This window comes from Coregonus lavaretus (assembly GCF_964263955.1).
Source record: "Coregonus lavaretus genome assembly, chromosome: 15".
NCBI classification, from domain to species: Eukaryota; Metazoa; Chordata; class Actinopteri; order Salmoniformes; family Salmonidae; genus Coregonus; species Coregonus lavaretus.
The window spans coordinates 21,601,345-21,624,638 of NC_140002.1; the positions used below are offsets into that span (position 1 = coordinate 21,601,345).

Here is a 23,294-nt window from a genome sequence, read left to right on the forward strand (position 1 = left end):
CCTTTGCCTTGATGACAGGTTTGCACACTCTTTGGCATTCTCTCAACCAGCTTCATGAGGTAGTCACCTGGAATGAATTTCAATTAACAGGTGTGCCTTCTTAAAAGTTAATTTGTGGAATTTCTTTCCTTCTTAATGCGTTTGAGCCAATCAGTTGTATTGTGACAAAGTAGATAGCCTTATACAAAAGATAGCATATTATGGCAAGAACAGCTCAAATAAGCAATGAGATACGACAGTCCATCATTACTTTAAGACATGAAGGTCAGTCAATACGGAACATTTCAAGAACTTTGAAAGTTTCTTCAAGTGCAGTCACGAAAACCATCAAGCGCTATGATGAAACTGGCTCTCATGAGGACCGCCACAGGAATGGAAGACCCAGAGTTACCTCTGTTGCAGGAGGATGAGTTCATTAGAGTTAACAGCCTCAGAAATTGCAGCCCAAATAAATGCATCACAGAGCTCAAGTCACACACATCTCAACATCAACTGTTAAGAGGGGACTGTGTGAATCAGGCCTTCATGGTCGAATTGCTGCAAAGAAACCACTACTAAAGGACACCAATAAGAAGAAGATATCTGCTTGGGCCAAGAAACCCGAGCAATGGACATTAGACCGGTGGAAATGTGTCCTTTGGTGTGGAGTCCAAATTTGAGATTTTTGGTTCCAACCGCTGTGTCTTTGTGAGACGCGGTGTGGGTGAACAGATGATCTCCACATATGTATTTCCCACCATAAAGCATGGAGGAGGAGGTGTTGTGGTGTGGGGGTGCTTTGCTGGTGACATTGTCTGTGATTTATTTAGAATTCAAGGCACACTTAACCAGCATGGCTACCACAGCATTCTGCAGCGATACGCTATCCCATCTGGTTTGGGCTTAGTGGGACTATCATTTGTTTTTCAACAGGACAATGACCCAACACACCTCCAGGCTGTGTAAGGGCTATTTTACCAAGAAGGAGAGTGATGGAGTGCTGCATCAGATGACCTGGCTTCCACAATCCCCCGACCTCAACCGAATTTAGATGGTTTGGGATGAGTCAGACGGCAGAGTGAAGGAAAAGCAGCCAACAAGTGCTCAGCATTTGTGGGAACTCCTTCAAGACTGTTGGAAAAGCATTCTAGGTGAAGCTGGTTGAGAGAATGCCAAAAGTGTGCAAAGCTGTCATCAAGGCAAAAGGTGGCTATTTGAAGAATCTTAAATATAAAATATATTTTGATTTGTTTAACACTTTTTTGGTTACTACATGATTCCATATGTGTTATTTCATAGTTTTGATGTCTTCACTATTATTCTACAATGTAGGAAATAGTAAAACAAAGAAAAACCCTTGAATGAGTATGTGTTCTAAAACTTTTGATATATATATATATATATATATATATATATATATATATAATGAGAGAGAGAGAGTTTATATTGTTATGTACAAATATTTTCAGTGAATCTCCTTCATTAAGTATTTGCCATAAGCCCAGCAGGTTGAAAATGAAGAACTACAACCAAAAGCATGGAGCGAGAAAGGGAGATTAACAGTAAACATAAGGGGGCAATAGTAAGTAAGAAACAAAGTGGGAGCGAGAACATTTTATCAACCACTTGCAGAAATTGTATGGATCCATTTGTTCCCATTACCTGAAAAGAAGTTGTAGATGAAAGTGCCTTAGAAGAAGACTACAAACTCCTCCTTTGGTTGGGCTAATACGGCCAGTCCAATGTCTACAGTAGAAACACAGGACAGATAGACACACAGGAATCGCCACACCTTGCAGGAAACAGTCATTTAGTTATTTACAACCTCTTAGTCGTAGTGTTCACCTTCACTCCTGCCTCATGTGCTTCAAATCCTCCTGTACAGAAAATAACTTTTCTCCTTTAATGATAGATTTTTGTCCTCCATTTTGGATTTAGTCTTCATTTAAAAACACCCACACCCCTCTTATCCCTCCGGAGCCCTTCCATTGGGGGTTAGAACTGGGGGAGTGGCCTGGCAAGGTGGGAGAATGTCATTAGGCCAGTGAGATAGAGGGTCAGGAGGAAGAATGGAGTTTCAGCCAAGGGTATCATGTCTCTGGGAGCTGGCTGATGTCAGTCAAGTTGGTGTCGTTGAGGATGGCTCGGATACGGTCTAGAGAGTCAGCCTGTCTGATCCGCTCCAACTGGACCTGAGAGGAAGAGTGATTGAATGAGTGATTAATTGATATTCAATTTACTAGATGTAGAAATACACATACAGCCATGTAGATGACGTCTGACATCAGATGAGATACAGTAAAATAAATCACTATAAAATAGTGTTAAAAGCACTGATGAGGTGCTTATCAAGTGTAAGGTCAGACCATAGAAATATAATGAATTCACTCTACTTCTATGGGTCAGACAAGGTAAAGATCCATTTGTCAAAGAGAAAGGTATGGCTAAGATCTACATCACAAATGTTGATTGAATACTATTATGCATTTTTACAAGCAAGTAAGTGTTCCTCCAATTCTAGGAAGGCATGCATTGCCTACAAATAGACAAAGAGGCATGGTTCTACGTACAGTTGAAGTCGGAAGTTTACATACACTTAGGTTGGAGTCATTAAAACTCGTTTTTCAACCACTCCACAAATGTCTTGTTAACAAACTATAGTTTTGGCAAGTCGGTTAGGACATCTACTTTGTGCATGACAAGTAATTTTTCCAACAATTGTTTACAGACAGGTTATTTCACTTATAATTCACTGTATCACAATTGACATCATTTGATTCAATTGGAGGTGTACCTATGGATGCATTTCAAGGCCTACCTTAAAACTCAGTGCTTCTTTGCTTGACATCATGGGAAAATCAAAAGAAATCAGCCAAGACCTCAGAAAAAAAATTGTAGACCTCCACAAATCTGGTTCATCCTTGGGAGCAATTTCCGAACGCCTGAAGGTACCACGTTCATCTGTACAAATAATAGTACGCAAATATAAACACCATGGGACCACGCAGCCGTCATACCGCTCAGAAAGGAGATGCGTTCTGTCTCCTAGACATGAACGTACTTTGGTGTGAAAAGTGCAAATCAATCCCAGCACAACAGCAAAGGACCTTGTGAAGATGCTGGAGGAAACAGGTACAAAAGTATCTATATCCACAGTAAAACGAGTCCTATATTGACATAACCTGAAAGGCCGCTCAGCAAGGAAGAAGCCACTGCTCCAAAACCGCCATAAAAAAGCTAGACTACGGTTCGCAAATGCACATGGGGACAAAGATAGTACTTTTTGGAGAAATGTCCTCTGGTCTGATGAAACAAAAATAGAACTGTTTGGCCATAATGACCATCGTTATGTTTGGAGGAAAAAGGGGGTTGCTTGCAAGCCCAAGAACACCATCCCAACCGTGAAGCACGGGGGTGGCAGCATAATTCTGTGGGGGTGCTTTGCTGCAGGAGGGACTGGTGCACTTCACAAAATAGATGGGATCATGAGGAAAGAAAATTATGTGGATATATTGAAGCAACATCTCAAGACATCAGTCAGGAAGTTAAAGCTTGGTCGCAAATGGGTCGTCTTCCAAATGGACAATGACCCCATGCATACTTCCAAAGTTGTGGCAAAATGGCTTAAGGACAACAAAGTCAAGGTATTGGAGTGGCCATCACAAAGCCTTGACCTCAATCCTATAGAACATTTGTGGGCAGAACTGAAAAAGCATGTGTGAACAAGGAAGCCTACAAACCTGACACAGTTACACCAGCTCTGTCAGGAGGAATGGGCCAAAATTCACCCAACTTATTGTGGGAACCTTGTGGAAGGCTACCCGAAACGTTTGACCCAAGTTAAACATTTTAAAGGCAATGCTACCAAATACTAATTCAGTGTATGTAAACTTCTGACCCACTGGGAATGTGATGAAATAAATAAAAGCTGAAATAAATCCTTCTCTCTACTATTATTCTGACATTTCACATTCTTAAAATAAAAGTGGTGATCCTAACTGACATAAGACAGGGAATTTTTACTAGGATTAAATGTCAGGAATTGTGAAAAACTGAGTTTAAATGTATTTGGCTAAGGTGTATGTAAACTTCCGACTTCAACTGTAACCTAGAATACAAGTTTGAGTAAACACAGTTTGTGATCTCAGAGAGCCTAGGGGCCATGGTAACCCAACAGCGGTACTGTCCATACCTGGAGGCTCTGGGAGAGCTTGACAAAGTCCCTCTGCACCTGCTCACTAACATCCAGCTCCGTCTGTAACCGCTGGGCTTTGTCCTTCTCATCCAACGCCTGAGCCTCCAGGGCTGTCTGCCACCACACACACAGCACACTGAGTATCACTACTCCCACTCGATGTTGAGACTTATCACAGATAGTTGAGAAAGGAACAGCAGCAGCGGCCGGTTGTAACATACATGCCAGTGGAGGCTGCTGAGGGGAGGACAGCTCATAATAATGGCTGGAACAGAGCCAATGGAATGGCATCAAACACACAGAAACCATGTGTTTGATGTATTTGATACCATTCCACCCATTCTGTTCCAGCCATTACCACGAGCCCATCCTCCGCAATTAAGGTGCCACCAACCTCCTGTGATACAGACTGTCTGAGAAGTGAATGACCTCTGACCTTGGTTGTGGTGAGCTCTCTGAGCTGCTCATCCAGTCTGCTCTTCAGACCATGGACACTCTCTAATGTCTTGCTCTTTTCTGCCAGGCTGCTCTCCAACTGGGAAATGAGCACATCAATCACAGTTATTATCAACTACTGGCACAAACAGTCTACTACCAAACTCAAAGTCCTCCTGACTTCAGAGTCTGGGGAGGCTGTTTGATGTAGTCGGGACGATGTGTTGATAATGAAGGGGGCTGTGCCTTACTGGTAGGTTCTCCTCTGTGTCTTTCTCACTCAAACACCCACATGGACAGCCACACACGGAGTGTCACCTCCTTCCATTACAACTTGTTGGATTTTCAAATCCAAAATGAGAGGTCTCAACCCCCCAAGGACAAAAAACATTTGAGAGAACCAATCAATGTGTCCGCTCTCGAAAAGAGCGGAATATGGAATTAGAACGGCCTCCTGTCCAGACCAGTGGGGCACAGCTCTTCTCGCTGTGTCACGTGATCTGTGCGTCAGCTAGGCTACAGACAGACTACACTGCAGAGCAAAACAATTATGTTAAGCCAATGGTCTCCAACCCTGGTCCTGGTAGAGAGTTTGGTGCACAGGCTTTTGTTCCAGCTCAGTACTCAAACACCCAATTCAAATAATCAACTAAACCTCAAGACCTTGGTTAATTCAGGTGTGTACGTGCAAGGCTTGAGCAAATGCCTGCACACCCTGTAGCTCTCCGGAACCATGGTTGGTGACAACTGATGTTAGCCGTTGTAAATTAATGAGGTATTCACATAACACATTGGTGATGGTAAATAAACTCATTCACACCTACATTCATACATATTGTTCCACACGTTTCAAACAGCAACTACTACTCTAACAAGCCAGTGGTTTTAGGCCTTAGCTGGGATTATGTTATTGAAGGCAGCCACTCAAGACAATCTGACTTCACATTCAGAGGAGTGACACAGCAGTCTCCCTACAGTTCATGTACCTGTTCTTTCTCGGCTTTCACTCGCTCCAGCTCGGTTTTCAGACTGGAGAATGACGCTGGGGAAAAGAAAAACCAGATAAAATACTTATTAAAGTGTCATTATGATGGTAATCAGAACATCAACCCCAGACATGCGTTCTAGCATTCTAATGCAGGTCCTGAAAAATGTGTTGTCAATTCATGAATAACGCATTAGAGCTGTGTGGCTAGTCTTAAAGGGGGCGAATCTCCTCTGCCAAGGAGAGTGGTGTGTGTGTGAGAGATGTGTGTGTTACTAAGCAAGCAAACACAGTGCTCCTCCATGCTATTAGACTGACACACAGAGCAATCAAGGAAGTGTTCATAACTTGGGCCAGAATTCAACAATTTTTCCACACTATAGCAGTATATTTGATTAAAATATACTGAAAATAAAATAAACAAAAAAGAAAGCTGTGATGTTATGCCATATTAATGGTATTAAATGGTTATTGTCATAACCATGCTAACTTAGAAGAGTGAAGTGAATGGCTATTACAGCATATAACAGGTGCCATGTCATGTCCATAATCCTCTCATGACCATACCAATTTGGCATGCCACATTAAAAAAAAACATTACTGCAGTGAGTGAGTTTCAGTGCCATACGGTCATTAATCCAACATGTACAGTATTAACACACACACACAAACAACCTAAGAAGGTTCGTCAGACAGTGTGTTTCGTACCTTCCAAGATGTCTGAACAACAGTCACCAACCGAGAAAAAAGGAGAGGAGAAAAATTAAGGTTTTAGAGGGAACAAAGGAAAGGAGGGGAAAAATCTTCAGAGAACTAGTGTCTTTGATGAAGTTCAAAGGAAAATACAGGCAATTTCATGGTGGAGAAGCAGAGTTCAGTTGCGCTGACAGGTTCAGTATGTGACCGCGAAGCTGAACACTTGCTCAGCACATGTTGTATCCCTTAACTCTCTAAATGTGTAGTGCTGAAACAACTACTGTAAATCATACAAGTTTGAGCTGACGTCTAACCATCATATTTAGCATCTCTGGCTCTTATAAAATGCAACTCAAGATTTTCTTTATTGCTCACATCAGATGTCCAGATAGCTCAACTCAGAGCCATAGATAAACAGCTACACCTGCCCAGGACATACAGATGAAATTGAAACTTTCTGTAAATCTGCCACATTAATCAATAGATATCTTGATTAATGAGCATGAGGATTATAGCACAACAAAGTTACTTTTCTCTGATCTATCCTTATGTGTCAAGCCTAAGGAATGGGAAGGTGAGCCTCACCTATCTCCTCCTTGCAGCCATCTATCTCCAGCTGTAGTGTGTCCTCCAGGTTCTCTTTGAGGCACTGCTCTGCCTGGAGTTGCTCCTTCAGGAACAGGATCTCCGCCTTCAGCTTCTCTTCCAGGTGGTCTGCAGCCGTGCGCACCGCAACTATGTCCTCCCGCAACTGTAGCACCAGGGGTTGTAGTTCCTAGAGGGGAGCAGAAATAGTTGCACGTACCAATTTAAGTGAGTCACAATGGGTATGAATGGTGAAAGAAGTACCTGATGGACAAGTAAATAGCTCGATGGTGTGAACCAGAGATGTCCGTCTGCTTCTGGGGACCGTGCACGTGGAGAAGTGTATGGCGATGACATACTCATACATTTCAGACCCAGTTGTTCCATCCCTTTCATACTTGTTACTATCAGTTCTTCCAAGATGTCTTTGTTTTCTTCATTTACTCCAACGTATTCCTATTTCAATCCCTCATTTAAAAAACCTTTTTAAGTCATTGAATACTGCGATATCTGAGTTTATATGGAAGGAAAAGACACCAATAACCATTAAGGTGGTTACGATGGTTTAGCTACCGCATTTTCATCAAGGTTTGGATTCACTCTAAAGACTTGTTCATGTTAAAGCGGTCAACAAGTACACTATAGAATCCTTAACACCCTGAAGGGCCCTAGTATGTTCTCCCTGCCAGTTCATTAACCAAAGTCAGTGAAATAGTAACTGGTCAGTCATGGTGATTGTTTTAGTTCTGAACGACAGATTCTGTGCAGGTCTGCTAACATTACTAGATCTTTAAAATTCCAGGTGTTGTTTTGTTTTTTTACCACATTAACATGACATAACACTCCTATAATTTGTACAGAATCTATGTATCTGGAACACAACCAAAGTCTTAGAACATTACTTGAAGCTAAATCTAGGCCTAAAATACATACCACCTTATCCCCCTTGGATTTAAATGTGGAATATTTGGAATATTACTGTTGTTTTCATCTTTGTCAATGCTATGTAAACATGCTATGTAAGCACGGGGGAAAAAATGAAGAGAGCCTGGATGGTCCTTGCAATGAACTCTTGTTTATTATTCAGATGTCAAGAGACATTCTTCTGTAAATCTATGAATTAGTGTGACAAAAAATAGAGGGCTCTCCTTTAGACTATTGAGATGCGACAGAGCAATTCTCAAAATGGTGGCTGTGAATAATTGTCTCGTACTTGCACCGTGGTGGGTAGTTTGAAGTCCTCCTGCTGCTGGAGAGATAAGTGGAGTCGGTGTTTGCCTGTTAGGCTGTCGTTGTCCCTCTGCAGTCTGCTCAGTTCCTCCGCCACCTGCTCCCTGGACTGCATCAGCACAGCCTGATTATGGCAAAAACAGCACTCCGTCAAATCATGTGTCATCATCCTGTTTCCTCCTGATGATTCAATATACTGTAAAATGGAACTGCCGGCCACAGAGACTACAAATGCCTACAAATGACATACCCCAACCAGAAGCCATGGATTACAGGAAACATCCGCACTGAGCTAAAGGGTAGAGCTGCCGCTTTCAAGGAACGGGACTCTAACCCGGACGCTTATAAGAAATCCCGCTATGACCTCCGACGAACCATCAAACAGGCAAAGAGTCAATACAGGTCTAAGATTGAATCATACTACACTGGCTCTGACGCTCGTCGGATGTGGCAGGGCTTGAAAACTATTACAGACTACAAAGGGAAGCACAGCCGCGAGCTGCCCAGTGACACAAGCCTACCAGACGAGCTAAACCACTTCTATGCTCGCTTCGAGGCAAGCAACACTGAAGCATGCATGAGAGCACCAGCTGTTCCGGATGACTATGTGATCACGCTCTCCGTAGCCGATGTGAGTAAGACTTTTAAGCAGGTCAACATTCACAAGGCCGCAGGGCCAGACGGATTACCAGGACGTGTACTCCGAGCATGTGCTGACCAACTGGCAAGTGTCTTCACTGACATTTTCAACATGTCCCTGACTGAGTCTGTAAAACCAACATGTTTCAAGCAGACCACCATAGTCCCCGTGCCCAAGAACTCTAAGATAACCTGCCTAAATGACTACCGACCCGTAGCACTGACGTCTGTAGCCATGAAGTGCTTTGAAAGACTGGTCATGGCTCACATCAACAGCATAATCCCAGAAACCCTAGACCCACTCCAATTTGCATACCGCCCCAACAGATCCACAGATGATGCAATCTCTATCGCACTCCACACTGCCCTTTCCCACCTGGACAAGAGGAACACCTACGTGAGAATGCTATTCATTGACTACAGCTCAGCATTCAACACCATAGTGCCCTCTAAGCTCATCACTAAGCTAAGGATCCTGGGACTAAACACCTCCCTCTGCAACTGGATCCTGGACTTCCTGACGGGCCGCCCCCAGGTGGTAAGGGTAGGTAACAACACATCTGCCACACTGATCCTCAACACGGGGGCCCCTCAGGGGTGCGTGCTCAGTCCCCTCCTGTACTCTCTGTTCACCCATGACTGCATTGCCAGGCACGACTCCAACACCATCATTAAGTTTGCCGACGACACAACAGTGGTAGGCCTGATCACCGACAACGATGAGACAGCCTATAGGGAGGAGGTCAGAGATCTGGCCGTGTGGTGCCAGGGCAACAACCTCTCCCTCAACGTGACCAAGACAAAGGAGATGATTGTGGACTACAGGAAAAAAAAGAGGACTGAGCACGCCCCCATTCTCATCGACGGGGCTGTAGTGGAACAGGTTGAGAGCTTCAAGTTCCTTGGTGTCCACATCACCAACGAACTATCATGGTCCAAACACACCAAGACAGTCGTGAAGAGGGCACGACAAAGCCTATTCCCCCTCAGGAGACTAAAAAGATTTGGCATGGGTCCTCAGATCCTCAAAAAATTCTACAGCTGCACCATCGAGAGCATCCTGACTGGTTGCATCACCGCCTGGTATGGCAACTGCTTGGCCTCTGACCGCAAGGCACTACAGAGGGTAGTGCGTACGGCCCAGTACATCACTGGGGCAAAGCTTCCTGCCATCCAGGACCTCTATACCAGGCGGTGTCAGAGGAAGGCCCTCAAAATTGTCAAAGACTCCAGCCACCCTAGTCATAGACTGTTCTCTCTGCTACCGCACGGCAAGCGGTACCGGAGTGCCAAGTCTAGGTCCAAAAGACTTCTCAACAGCTTCTACCCCCAAGCCATAAGACTCCTGAACAGCTAATCATGGCTACCCAGACTATTTGCACTGCCCCCCCACCCCATCCTTTTTACGCTGCTGCTACTCTGTTAAGTATTTATGCATAGTCACTTTAACTCTACCCACATGTACATATTACCTCAACTACCTCAACTAGCCGGTGCCCCCGCACATTGACTCTGCAACGGTACCCCCCTGTATATATAGCCTCCCTACTGTCACTTTATTTTACTTCTGCTCTTTTTTTCTCAACACTTTTTGTTGTTGTTGTTTTATTCTTACTTTTTTTGCTTAAAATAAATGCACTGTTGGTTAAGGGCTGTAAGTAAGCATTTCACTGTAATGTCTGCACCTGTTGTATTCGGCGCATGTGACCAATAAAATTTGATTTGATTTGAAATGTGATTAGAGGGCAAACGTCTACTATCTGGCAGAGCATTCCATCACATTTCCACTAGCTCTCTCTTTGGCAAGATAAACTTCCTCCTTAATTACAGCAAGAAGATGGTTGCATCACTAAATCAAAAGGCACATGGAGCGATGGAATGTTCAAATTATTTTGCTGCTAACTTTATTTATACAGGCCTTCTGGCACAGACAGACAGTATTGAGACACTGGAGGCCCAAACAGAGGCTGTATTGAGAGGCTGTAGTGGATAACTGTTGCTCACCATCTGTTCCTGTGTGTTCCTCTTGGCCTGACTGAAGGCCTCTTGTAGTGTTTTAAGCAGTGACTCTGACTCCTGGACTCTCTGCATGAGAGCAGCGACCTGAGACAAAGCAAGAAATCCGCATGCTCCAGAGAATAACTGAACAAACATACAATCTAAAGAAAAAGAATGACGTATGCCGATTTATCCACATTCCAACAGTGAGCATTGTATATTCTTTGAAGATTAGAAATAACTCCTCAAACAATAAAAGAGCTAAGCATAAAGATTACTTTACGCTTTACTATACTTTACACTTTTTAGACTCTGAAGAGAGATAGAGTGTGTGTGTGGTGTGTGTGTAAGGAGGACAGACCTTTGCAGTGGTTTCCTCGTTGCCCTGTTTCACAGAGTCCTCCAACTCTTGTTTTTCACTCATGGTTCTCTCCAGCTGGTCATTGGCCTGCCGCAGCATCACCTGGAGCTTCTTTACCTGAGAGAGACCAGCGAGACTTGGGACCAGCTAACTTGCACTCTTTCTTTCCCCCCATTCAATTAGGATTCTTGTCGTCAGATTTACTCTAATGCATATAGCTTAGTGGGAGCTACACAACAGATGACATGGAACATGGAAAGACTAAATATCACTAAAGATAACTTTGATCTATAACAAAATGCTTTAATTTTGGGATGAACTTTCCCTTTAAGTATCCTTGACATAGGTGTATATATCACAGAAAGTTAAACTGTAATAGAGTGCCACAGTGAGTGAGAGAGAGGGTGTTACTTGATCACGTGTCTCTGCTTCCTGGCCCTGGATGACCTGCAGCTGTTTTTCATAGTTGGAGCACATGTCACACCGCCGTCCCAACTTCCTCCCCGCATTCTTCACCTAGTGACAGACAGCCAAGAATGAATTTAGGAGGAATACCACATGTTAAATACAAAATATTTATATAGAAACCCCGAGCTGTCCATGTGTGCAAACCAAACTGTACACAATTCATAGCAGTGTAAAGATTGTTTACTTTATTCTACAGGAACATTTCAACACCTAGGCTACATTGTATTTTCCTAATAGTAACAAATACAGTACTTGGTACTAAATTATACTTATTGGTGCTTTTGAACCAAAGTGGTTATGGGATTACAAGCCAACAACTATTACCATGCAAACAAGGTATAGCGTACAATATCGTACTGCAAAACAAAGCCCAACCAAACCATCATACAATTTAAATGAACCAAAACACTGTATGAAACTGTCTGACCTCTTGCTGTAGCAGGTTCCACTCCTGGTCGCTGACCAGCCGGTAGCCTGACGGGGTCAGGAAGGCGGTGTCAGGGGCGTGGGAGATGCTGGACATCAGTGAGGCCGTCTCCTCCTGCTCTGGCGTCATGGCCTTGATGGCCTTCTCCTGGTCCTGGATCATATCAAATAAATTTTTTTAAACTGCTTTTAAAAAAACTCAATTGTTTTACAGACACAATACATGAAAGTATTATAAAGGTAGATTTAAGACCTTGGTGAGCAGGAAGTGGCCGGCTGTCAGCTGGATGGAGCTGACCGATAGTGTGTCCCCAAAGCCCGCCAGGCCCTCAGGGGCCCCGCAGTCCGCCCCCACCAGGGGTCCGAAGTCGGACTCATCCAGGTGGCTGGCCGACTTGGCCTTATGGTTGTGGACCCCCAGGCCCTGGAGACCAGGAGAGGAACCCAGGCTGTCTGTGGACTGGACCCTCCGCAGGCCGTCTTTGTAGGGGTCCATAGGGCCCCCTGCCACCAGGTCAGAGTCTAAGGAGTGCATTGAGCCGTGGGCGCTGTGGGGCTGGAGGAGAGAAGAGGGAGGGAGAGAGTGGTTGTAATGATGAGAAGTAGACGAGTAGCACCTCAGGCTGTGTTCACACAGGCAGCCCATTCAGATCTTTTGCCAATTATTTACACTACAGTTCAAAAGTTTGGGGTCACTTACAAATGTCCTTGTTTTCGAAAGAAAAGCATTTTTTTTGTCCACTAAAATAACAACAAATTGATCAGAAATACAGTGTAGACATTATTAATGTTGTAAATGGCTATTGTAGCTGGAAACTGATTATTTTTAATGGAATATCTACATAGGCGTACAGAGGCCAAGAAATTGCCAAGAAACGGAAGATCTCGTACAACGCTGTGTACTATTCCTTTCACAGAACAGCGCAAACTGGCTCTAACCAGAATAGAAAGAGGAGTGGGAGGCCCCGGTGCACAACTGAGCAAGAGGACAAATACATTAGAGTGTCTAGTTTGAGAAACAGGCGCCTCACAGGTCCTCAACGGGCAGCTTCATTAAATAGTACCCGCAAAACACCAGTCTCAACGTCAACAGTGAAGAGGCGACCCTGGGATGCTGATCTTCTAGGTAGAGTTGCAAAGAAAAAGCCATATCTCAGACTGGCCAATAAAAAGAAAAGATTAAGATGGGCAGTCTGAGATATGGTTTTTCTTTGCAACTCTGCCTAGAAGATCAGCATCCCAGAGTCGCCTCTTCACTGTTGACGTTGAGACTGGTGTTTTGCGGGTACTATTTAATGAAGCTGCCAGTTGAGGACCTGTGAGGCGCCTGTTTCTCAAACTAGACACTAATGTATTTGTCCTCTTGCTTTTCTTTCGAAAACAAGGACATTTCTAAGTGACCCCAAACTTTTGAATGGTAGTGTACATAACAGATTCCCATCTGATCTTTTCCCTAACGTGTAAACAGCAAAAAAGAACACATGGAATCTGATCTTTTGACTTCTCATTTATACCACCTCCATATGTGGATCTGAATCCTGATACAAACCCGATCCTCCATATGCGACCTGTCTGGTCGTTCAGATTAGATATTTTTTTGCACATGTCCTGACGTTACCGTCACAACCACCCCAAAATGTAAAGGAACAGTGACAGAAAATAAGCATTGCATCGGTGTGCTACTTCAGAGGCTACATCAGTGTGAATGCCCAAATCTGATATGGGTCACATGTAAAACAGTGTGACAGTCAGACATTTTTTTGGGATATAGAAAGAAAATCAGATTTGGGTTCTTAGGGTGGCTGTGTAAACACAGCCTCAGAGATGCTGAGAATGACACAGAGTGAGAGAAAGAGAGAAAAGGGGTGTGGATGTGCTTTGGTTGTGAGTGCGATGTCAAAACTGCAGTGTCAAGATTGGAAATGAGAGGTGCATTGTCAGCAGAGAATAGTGCTTCGAACAAAATCACATGCTTTAGACCAATTTCTGGAATACTTATGTTAGTGTTATTAAAGAATTTCTCCAAGCCATTTAAGGAGATGGCATTTCAGACCACATTTGACCATGCTTGTCACAGCGGATTAGGTGGAGAAGTTAACCTTTTACCTTCAACGAGGAACAAGTCAATTGTGAAGATGTGGAGTTACAATGTTCATATTTATGGCCATTTCATATTCAATATGAACTCAAGAGATAATGTTTTATAGGGCGGTTGTCCTCTCAAGAGGATCATGTGTGTCTGGGGTATGTGCTCTCTGTAAGGTGTTGGTGACATCATAGCCATACCTCTTCAATACTGAGCCCAAGGAATGAGTCTTCTAAAGGTTCGGTTTCTGTCCTGTCTTCCTCGTTCTGCTCCTTGGCCTGGCTGATCCTTTCCTTCTCATCCTCCTCCTGGGGGAAACAAACACAATGTCAATAAATGGTCTACACTTTGACAGGGTATTTCTACCTTTTTAACTGACTGGCATTCCCTTAAGCGCACATGCACACACAATATCCTGTCAAATTGTCTGTCATTACACAGTCACTATTTACTCTATTCCTCATATATTGTCTGATACAACCTTGCACAGCCAAACACACCCCTGGCCACTAACCCCCCCCCCACACCCCTTTTGACTTTAGGTGTGAGTACCTGGTCCCGCTTCTTGATCTCCTCCACCTGGCGGAGCTGCTCAGAAGAGAGCACGTTCTCGATCCTCTGCATGTCCCTCATCAGCAGCCTCTGGGACTCCAGGAACTGGTCGTTGGCCCGCTGCCACGTGTGCTTCAGCTGGTTGTGCTGCTGCCGCTCCAGCTCCAAGAGGTGACACACTGACCATGGGAGAAAAAACATGACAGACAGACAGACAGATATATATATAGCGAGAGATAGATAGCGAAAAAGAGGGACAATACTGTGCTGTACTTCTGTATTGAAGTTTCTTACATCTCTTATCCTTAAGTTTGACAGCATGCTTTCAAATAAAGCTTTACGAGTGTGTCACCTTCGTGGAGCTCTTTGCGTAGTTTCTCTGCGTCCTCCTGAAGGACAGACTTCTGAGTGTTGAGCACCGCCACGTACATCTCCAGGTCTGTGCGGGAGGATTTCTCTGCTTCCAGGACATGATTGAGCTCCTTTCCCTACAGAATGAAAACAAGTCATTTATCAGTAACTCAAATGACATATTTCAACTGAAAGCCATTTTTAGAAAGTATTTCTTCCACTGTATCACTTCAGACAGTTTTGCCTAGATTATTTGCCTATAAATGTCATAAATAATCAACCTAAATTCATGTTCCTTTGCATACGGTCTAGATTAGGGGTCGGCAAAACCGACCCGCAAGTGATTGTTTTTGTTTTAGTTTTGGGGGGGTTTTAAACTGAAAAATCACCAGGAATTCAGCTAAAACATTAGTTTAATTTAGGAAATCTGTTCCCAAGAGACGTATGTGATTGTGTCTCAATGTAATTCAAAGTATGAAATTATTATTTTCAAATACAATCTCTTTTTAGGCTTAGTTGTGGTCAATTTGCAGTGTACAAATTATTATAATTATGTTCGGGCCCCCTGACCATCCACTCCGACAGAAATCGACCCGCGGCTGAATCTTGCCTACCCCTGGTCTAGATATAATCCATACCTCAATTGACATCTTGGATGGATAAGATTGTTTTCTTAATAAAATAAGCATGAAGATCTTGTCTGTGTTGTAAAAGTCTTCAGTTTTCCTTTCCAGACCCTTTTAACTAACCTTCGAGGCCTCCAGCTCCTTCACCCTGTCCTCTGCCACAGTCAGTTTGACTTTCAGAGCTGCTATCTCCTGCTCCATGGGCATCACCACCGACCGCAGCTTCTCTGCATCTTCCTGGGCCTGGGGGAAAACACATTAAAATCAAGTAAGTCCAACTTTATTGACAGTGAATCAAAACAGACACAATGGCTACAAATAAGTAAAATCTAAAACAAAAGCGGTCAATTCCATTTCAATTCCAGAAGTAATATAAAATTCCAATTCTCTTCGAGGCTTCTCTAAGAGAAAAATTATTAAATTAAATTAAATTGACTGAATTGCAATGGAATTGCCCCCAACCCTGATGAAAGGATTAATGTACTTTGATGACCCCCCTGGTGTGAAACCAGCCAACCTTCTTCATGTCGTTCTCCAGGTTCTCCTCCTCCTGGCCGCCCTCAGAGAGGCGGTGTCTCAGCTCGCCCATCTCCCTCTCCACCACCTCCCTGTACTGGTTCCATTGGGCACGCTCCTGCTCCAGGCGCTGGTGGAACTGCACCTCGTACTCACGCACTGTGTCTGAGGGGGGAGGGGAGGTGACCGCATCGACTGGTACTGTGTTGTGTTATAACTGATCCTCAGTGTAAAGAGTAGCAGTGGATTTTCAAATCAGGCTTTATTTAACATAATACACTTTATTTGACCCCCACTTTATTTGATCAAATAAACTGCTGACAGAATTTTTATCCTATTCTATTTTAATTTCTGCAGGTCAAGCTAAGATACTACATCAAGGCTGTAACAGAAGCAGGGCAATGACATGGGATCAAAATGACTGCATTTCATTAAAGTCTAGAGTAAATGTTACATGGGTTATTTACAGATACTGAAAGCCTTCCAACAGCGTCATCAACTAGATACTGAATGGCAAAATGACGGCCAGAGGAGGCAATGTAGAGTTAGCCTGGCTACAGTACCTTTCATGATGGCCTGTAGTGAGGCCACCTCCTCCTGCCACTGTCCCTTGACCTGGTCAATGGCCTCCTGCTTGGTGCTCTCTGACACAGTGGCCACCGCCTTGATGTTCTCCATGTCTGCCTGGGCCTGTTCCAGCTGGGCCTGGACACGACTCAGCTCCGACTGGGCCCCCTCCAGAGACGCTGCCTGAAACTTCAGTTCCTCTGGGAGGAAAGAGAGAGGAACAGTGAGGAAAATAAAGGAGGTAACCCATGATAAGATCGGATATGTTCCAGGAGACCAGAGTTCATATTCATGAAGCTAACTACATGAGCTTACTATTAGCAATATGGCATAATGCCGACAGCAGATTGAACAGTCACCTTCTTTGGACAGGTAGAGCTCTTTGAACTTGGCCCGTTTCTGGTTGAACTCAGACTCCAGTTGCTGTTTGAGCTTGACGAACTCAGCTCTCTCCTGCTCCAAGGATGCCACTCGCTGCTGGAGCACCGCTAAGAGAGAGGACAAAACAAGAACACTAAAGAAACTTCCAGAAAAAAAAAGGTATTTTTCTACACACTGCAATACAGCCAGCCTGAAAGCCGTGATTTCATTTATTTAAAAGGGCAATCCATAATTTAAGTTAAGTTTTGGTATTGCCCAGGCTGGACTGAATGGGAGGGTCACTTGGTCTTCACTTCAACAATAATCCCTGTTGGTGTTGGTTATGATACAATAAATGGAGGTCTAACTTGTGGACAAATCAATCTCACTAATTGTAGCCAATCAAAAGGACAACACCTGTGCAGTACAAAATACCAAGCAGCATTCTAGGGGCAGAACCCATTAGTATTTAATGACTGTATTAGCATAGTGACTGTGTTAGCAAGAAGTTTGACCAGAAAGACATGTCCACGAGAACAAAACAAAGACCTTTGACATAGGCCTGATCATCAACAAACTCCGGGGGGTTTCCAAGTTGGTAAAAGTGTTTACGTTATTACATATAAAACAGCATGAGTTGCCTGGAAACTTACTTCCCAAAAGATCATTCCTCGTGTCCAACAAAATGGTTATACAATAGCTCAGTAATATAACTTACTTTTTAGAGTCAATCTCTAGCTCAAAAAGTACACTAGTTACCGGTTCCAATCTTTGATGATTTGGGGTTTTTGGCCTACTTGGGGCATATCTCTCCACTAGCTTTATGCTACATACTGTACAGCTTTTCCCATTCAAATCCAATGTTATTTGTCACATGCGCCGAATACAACGGGTGTAGACTTTACATTGAAATGCTTGCGTACGAGCCCTTCCCAACGATGCAGAGTTATAAATAAGAAAATAAGGAAAATACAAATAGAAACACAAGAGGAATAAAATACACAATAATTAAGCTATATGCAGGGAGTACCAGTACCATAACACAGTGCAGGGGTATGAGTTATTTGAGGTAGATATGTACATAAAGGCAGGGTAAAGTGACTAGGCATCAGAATAGATAACAGTAAGAGTAAAATAAAGAATAGATCAGCAGCATAGGATGAGTGTGAATGTATGTATGTTTGCATGTGTGTTTGCATGTGTGTATGCGGCATCGGTGTGTTTGTGTAGTATGTATATGTACAGTAGTGTATGTAAATGTTTATATACAGAATATAGTCTTGTGAGTGTGCATAGAATCAGTGCAAGATAAGGTCAATGCAGATAGTCCGGGTAACCATTTAATTAACTATTTAGCAGTCTTATGGCTTGGAGGTAGAAGCCGTCTCGGAGCCTGTTGGTCTGAAAGCCGATGCGCCGGTACCATTTGCCGGACGGTAGCAGAGTGAACAGTCTATGACATGGGTGGCTGAAGTCTTCTGCAATTGTTCAGGCCTTCTTGACACCGCCTGATATAGAGGTCCTGGATGGCAGGGAGCTCGGCCCCAGTGATGTACTGGGCCGTCCGCACCACCCTCTGTTGCGCTTTGCGGTCGAGGGCGGTGCATTTGCCATACTATGCAGTAATATCGTCAGATCAGTGTTGCCTTTTGTAAAGCCTGTCTGAAGTCAATTAAATTTTTTATTTCACTCATTTAGCACCTGGTGAATGTAGCCTCAATAATAATAATAAGCATTGTATTTTATATAGTGTTTTCATTACAAGTAGAATCTCAAAGTTGTTATAAAAACAAACTAAACCAAAAACATTAGGCTGAACTGAGGACAGATATTGAGCACCTCTACTTAGGACAACTCCTAGGAATGGCATACAAGTCAGAGTTAGAGGCCATTAAAATTAACAGAGGTGTGAAAATGTCAGCTCGTATATATTTCAGAGCATGACATTTTTCAGAGAGGGATGACATCAGTAACAGAACATCCATTGACAATTCATTATCTCCATTGCCAGATTTGGTGTAGATACAGTACCAATCAAAAGTTTTTTTTTTTTTTTTTTTTTTTTACATTGTAGAATAAAAACCAAAAAAGGGCTAAACAAATCAAAATATATTTTATATTTCAGATTCTTCAAATAGCCACCCTTTGCCTTGATGACAGCTTTGCACACTCTTGGCATTCTCTCAACTAGCTTCACCTGGAATGCTTTTCCAACAGTCTTGAAGGAGTTCCCACATATGCTGAGCACATGTTGGCTGCTTTTACTTCACTCTGCCGTCCGACTCATCCCAAACCATCTCAATTGGGTTGAGGTCGGGGGATTGTGGAGGCCAGGTCATCTGATGCAGCACTCCATCACTCTCCTTCTTGGTAAAATAGCCCTTAGCCTGGAGGTGTGTTGGGTCATTGTCCTGTTGATAAACAGATGATAGTCCCACTAAGCCCAAACCAGATGGCATATCACTGCAGAATGCTGTGGTAGCCATGCTGGTTAAATGTGCCTTGAATTCTAAATAAATCACAGACAGTGTCACCAGCAAAGCACCCCCACACCATAACACCTCCTCCTCCATGCTTTATGGTTGGAACTAATATGCAGAGATCATCCGTTCATCCACACTGCGTCTCACAAAGACACAGCAGTTGGAACCAAAAATCTCCAATTTGGACTCCAGACCAAAGGACAAATTTCCACTGGTCTAATGCCCATTGCTCGTGTTTCTTGGCCCAAGCAGGTCTGTTCTTATTATTGGTGTCCTTTAGTAGTGGTTTCTTTACAGCAATTCGACCATGAAGGCCTGATTCCCACAGTCCCCTATAAACAGTTGATGTTGAGATGTGTCTGTTACTTGAACTCTGTGAAGCATTTATTTGGGCTGCAATTTCTGAGGCTGGTAACTCTAATGAACTTATCCTCTGCAGCAGAGGTAACTCTGGGTCTTCCATTCCTGTGGCGGTCCTCATGAGAGCCAGTTTCATCATAGCACTTGATGGTTTTTGCGACTGCACTTGAAGAAACTATCAAAGTCTTTGACATTTTCCATATTTACTGACCTTCATGTCTTAAAGTAATGATGGACTGTCGTTTCTTTTTGCTTATTTGAGCTGTTCTTGCCATAATATGGACTTGGTCTTTTACCAAATAGAGCTATCTTCTGTATACCCCCCTACCTTGTCACAACACAACTGATTGGCTCAAACGCATTAAGGAAAGAAATTCCAGAAAATAACTTTTAAGAAGGCACACCTGTTAATTTAAATGCATTCCAGGTGACTACCTCATGAAGCTGGTTGAGAGAATGCCAAGAGTGTGCAAAGCTGTCATCAAGGCAAAGGGTGGCTACTTTGAAGTATCTCAAATATATTTGGATTTGTTTAACACTTTTTTGGTTACTACATGATTCCATTTGTGTTATTTCAGAGTTTTGATGTCTTCACTATTATTCTACAATGTAAATAAATAGTAAAAATAAAGAAAAATCCTTGAATGACTGGTAGTGTAGTTTGACAAAATTGGCAAGAATCCTGCTAATTTAATTCAGTCATAGGCTCAATTTATCAAGACATTTTGGCTAACAATTTATCTGTGTGGCTACTACTGGCAAACTAGCTAGAGTCTGGAACTCCAAATTGGTCCATGTTCCGTCCTAGCTCTCGAAAACCCTTGGCTCCATGTGGACTACAAATTCGGACACTGTCTTTCAACATTTAGGAAAGTCAATAATCATCGTTTTTTAAACATATGCACCTTATCTTTCTTATCAGAGAGAAATACAGGGATGATTTCTGTATTTTGAAAGTTAGATATCTTGAAAACTTGATTGCTTACATGCAAAACGTTTTGGGACTATGTCAACAATGGACAAATGAAACAAATAGCAAACGATCGTTTGAGTGGAGTTTTCCTTTAACATGGAGATTTGGCCATGTGGGAACATTAACCCTAACCCTATGAAAAGGTGTGTAGTAATTTAACCTTCTGTTTTTTGGAAAATTATTTATCACTTATATCAAAGATCCGTTCCTTGAATTTCCAAAAACGTACGGCAAACGATGCGTGTTATTGTTTAGGGCAAGCGTCGGGCTCTTATGCAAACTCCCCCGGGCAAAAGACGCTAAAGTAGTTAGTATCTATGAATGGGGTAGTCCCCTACTAACTACTTAACGTTAGCTGTATAGCTTTTGTCTACTCTAACTAACTTACATTTTGCAAACAAGGGGATGGACAACTAACGTTAGCTAAATGACTGAATATTCATGTTTCAATAAATACTGTTTTCGAAAACGTTTGATACTTGTACAAATGTCACTGCCACTAACGTTATCCCTTTTCCAGTTTCCACTGCGTCGAAGGTCTCGCCTACTACTGTCAAGGGCTGCAAAACAACAATGACAGGTAGGTAGCTAGCTAGTTAGCACCAACACAGTTCGACTAACTAGCAAGCGCCAGGATGGATGCATTTATTTTCCAACACAAAGTATGCAAATCTAGTTTGGGGCCTGTGTAGCTCGCTATGTATATATATATCCATTGAGAACATTGAAATAATGTCCAGGGAGAGGGAGTGACACGTCGGTGATGGTGCTAGCTGAGCCCGAGGATTCACAGGCCGCTTACCGATCTGGATTAGCTCGAGACTTCACCACATAAAGACTACCAAAAAATAACTATCTTTACCGTCATGATGGGGCTGCCGGGCGGATCCCGAGGCCTGGTCGGCCATGGTTTCCAGGGGATGGAATTGCAATAACCGGCGCGGTGTGTGAGAAAGCTATCTAGCTATTAGGAGTGTCCAAGCAAACAGGCTGCTTGAAGTGCTTGCTACATGGAAGACAACGTCATTGGAGAAACAGCTCACTACGCATGTGTGAACACTACTACAGAAACATAGGGGGTTACCACAGTCACAATTAGCTATATCCCAGATGATCCATTATATTGACCAGATACTCTAGTGGCTGCTCTAACAACGAAAATGCATTTCTTCAAAAATGGAAGGCAGTCGGTAGGAGGCAAGATAAGGTTGGACCATTCTAGCCAATGAGAGGGCAGATACGTATGTGAACAACAGGCACAATGGTTACCACAGCCACAAAGTCAACATTTGGCTATATGGTAAAAATTAATGAAAACAAAAATGTGCTTTTTTGTTTTCATTCAAGGTTAGGGTTAGGCATAAGGTTAGCAGTGTGGTTATGGTTAGGTTTAAAATCCCATTTGAAGAAGATACAATGTAGAAATAGGCGGGGTTTATGACTTTGTGGCTGTGGTAACTAGAGACGACCAGGCACAACTCCGATATAAAGTGTTTTTTCTCAAATTTGCCGGGATGTCACGTGTCCTACTCGTATCAGTACACTCCTAACAACCTAATCCTTACGAAACTTCTAATTTATCAAATAAACTACACATTGAAGACCGAATGCGCCCCTGGAGCAAAAGGAATTTGACACCCCTGGCGTAGAGCTTCCTATTGGCTGCTTCTGATCATTTCCAAGTGGGAAACGTGAAGCTCATCTTTTGCCGCATTCAGGTCATGTCGGAGTGATCGGAGGAAGGACTTGCCTACTTCAACGGAACGATTTGGGCATTCACATGCTCAGAGCTTGGAAGGAACACAATAACCATTCAAATCAAATTGTATTTGTCACATGCGCCGAATACAACAGGTGCAGACCTTACAGTGAAATGCTCACTTACAAGCCCTTAACCAACATTGACCGCCTTGTTTGTTGCCATTTTCAGTGGTGCATGGTGTCAGAGTTCAGCATGTGGGAAAGTTCAGGGTCCAGAGATCATACCCAAGTTTCCTAGTCATCATTACAAGTTGGAGGGGCGTTCATATGCATTTTTCCCAGTAGGAAGGTCGCATTTACGAGTTCCCGACATGACGTGAACGCGGCATTTATACAACGAGGTTCCAAGTCGGAAATGTCAGAATTTCTGAGTTGTTTTGAACGCACCATCTGTCTAGACGTCACATCCTATATGTCATGATGTCATTCAGTATGTGGTGCTTTCATCCAAGACAAGATAACTTTGAGTCAAACTACTTGCTGAACTATCCATAGCAACTAGCTAACAAATTAGATAATATTGACAGCCACATACACACACTCTCTCTCACTCTCTCTCTCCCCTTCCCTCACCGCCTCACCCATCCACACACACTGCATGGTCTCAACAGCTCAACAGGGTCTATTAAAGTATCTGAACCAGTGGAGCGGAGTGGGGTGGG

The 23,294-nt window shown here is 43.2% G+C and overlaps 1 protein-coding gene across 2 annotated transcripts; it reads right to left on the bottom strand.

Moving 5' to 3' along the window:
* Positions 1-1,581: 1,581 nt before the first annotated feature.
* LOC311142953 (rab GTPase-binding effector protein 1-like) lies at positions 1,582-22,025 on the bottom strand. Of its 2 annotated transcripts, none has more exons than XM_084178720.1 (19): positions 21,734-22,025; positions 17,055-17,183; positions 16,692-16,895; positions 16,130-16,293; positions 15,736-15,855; positions 14,988-15,123; positions 14,636-14,814; positions 14,284-14,391; positions 12,251-12,553; positions 11,999-12,151; positions 11,515-11,619; positions 11,104-11,220; positions 10,749-10,847; positions 8,089-8,229; positions 6,876-7,065; positions 5,596-5,651; positions 4,611-4,709; positions 4,172-4,284; positions 1,582-2,171 (listed from the first exon to the last, which is right to left on the bottom strand). In XM_084178720.1, exons 1-19 carry the CDS (start codon positions 21,777-21,779, stop codon positions 2,135-2,137), a joined length of 2,499 nt encoding a protein of 832 aa, XP_084034846.1. In that variant the 5' UTR covers positions 21,780-22,025; the 3' UTR covers positions 1,582-2,134. The 2 variants fall into 2 exon arrangements, with proteins under 2 accessions (XP_084034846.1, XP_084034845.1); XM_084178719.1 differs by having other exon boundaries at positions 4,172-4,288.
* Positions 22,026-23,294: the final 1,269 nt, after the last annotated feature.

Excerpts from the sequence above, each read along its gene's own strand:
- LOC311142953 (XM_084178719.1), bottom strand. The coding sequence starts at position 21,779 with ATGGCCGACCAGGCCTCGGGATCCGCCCGGCAGCCCCATCATGACG. Across the intron at positions 15,856-16,129 it reads TGGAGAACGACATGAAGAAG|GCCCAGGAAGATGCAGAGAA; the intron begins GTTGGCTGGTTT and ends GTTTTCCCCCAG. Across the intron at positions 14,815-14,987 it reads ACGCAAAGAGCTCCACGAAG|TGTGTCACCTCTTGGAGCTG; the intron begins GTGACACACTCG and ends TCCCATGGTCAG.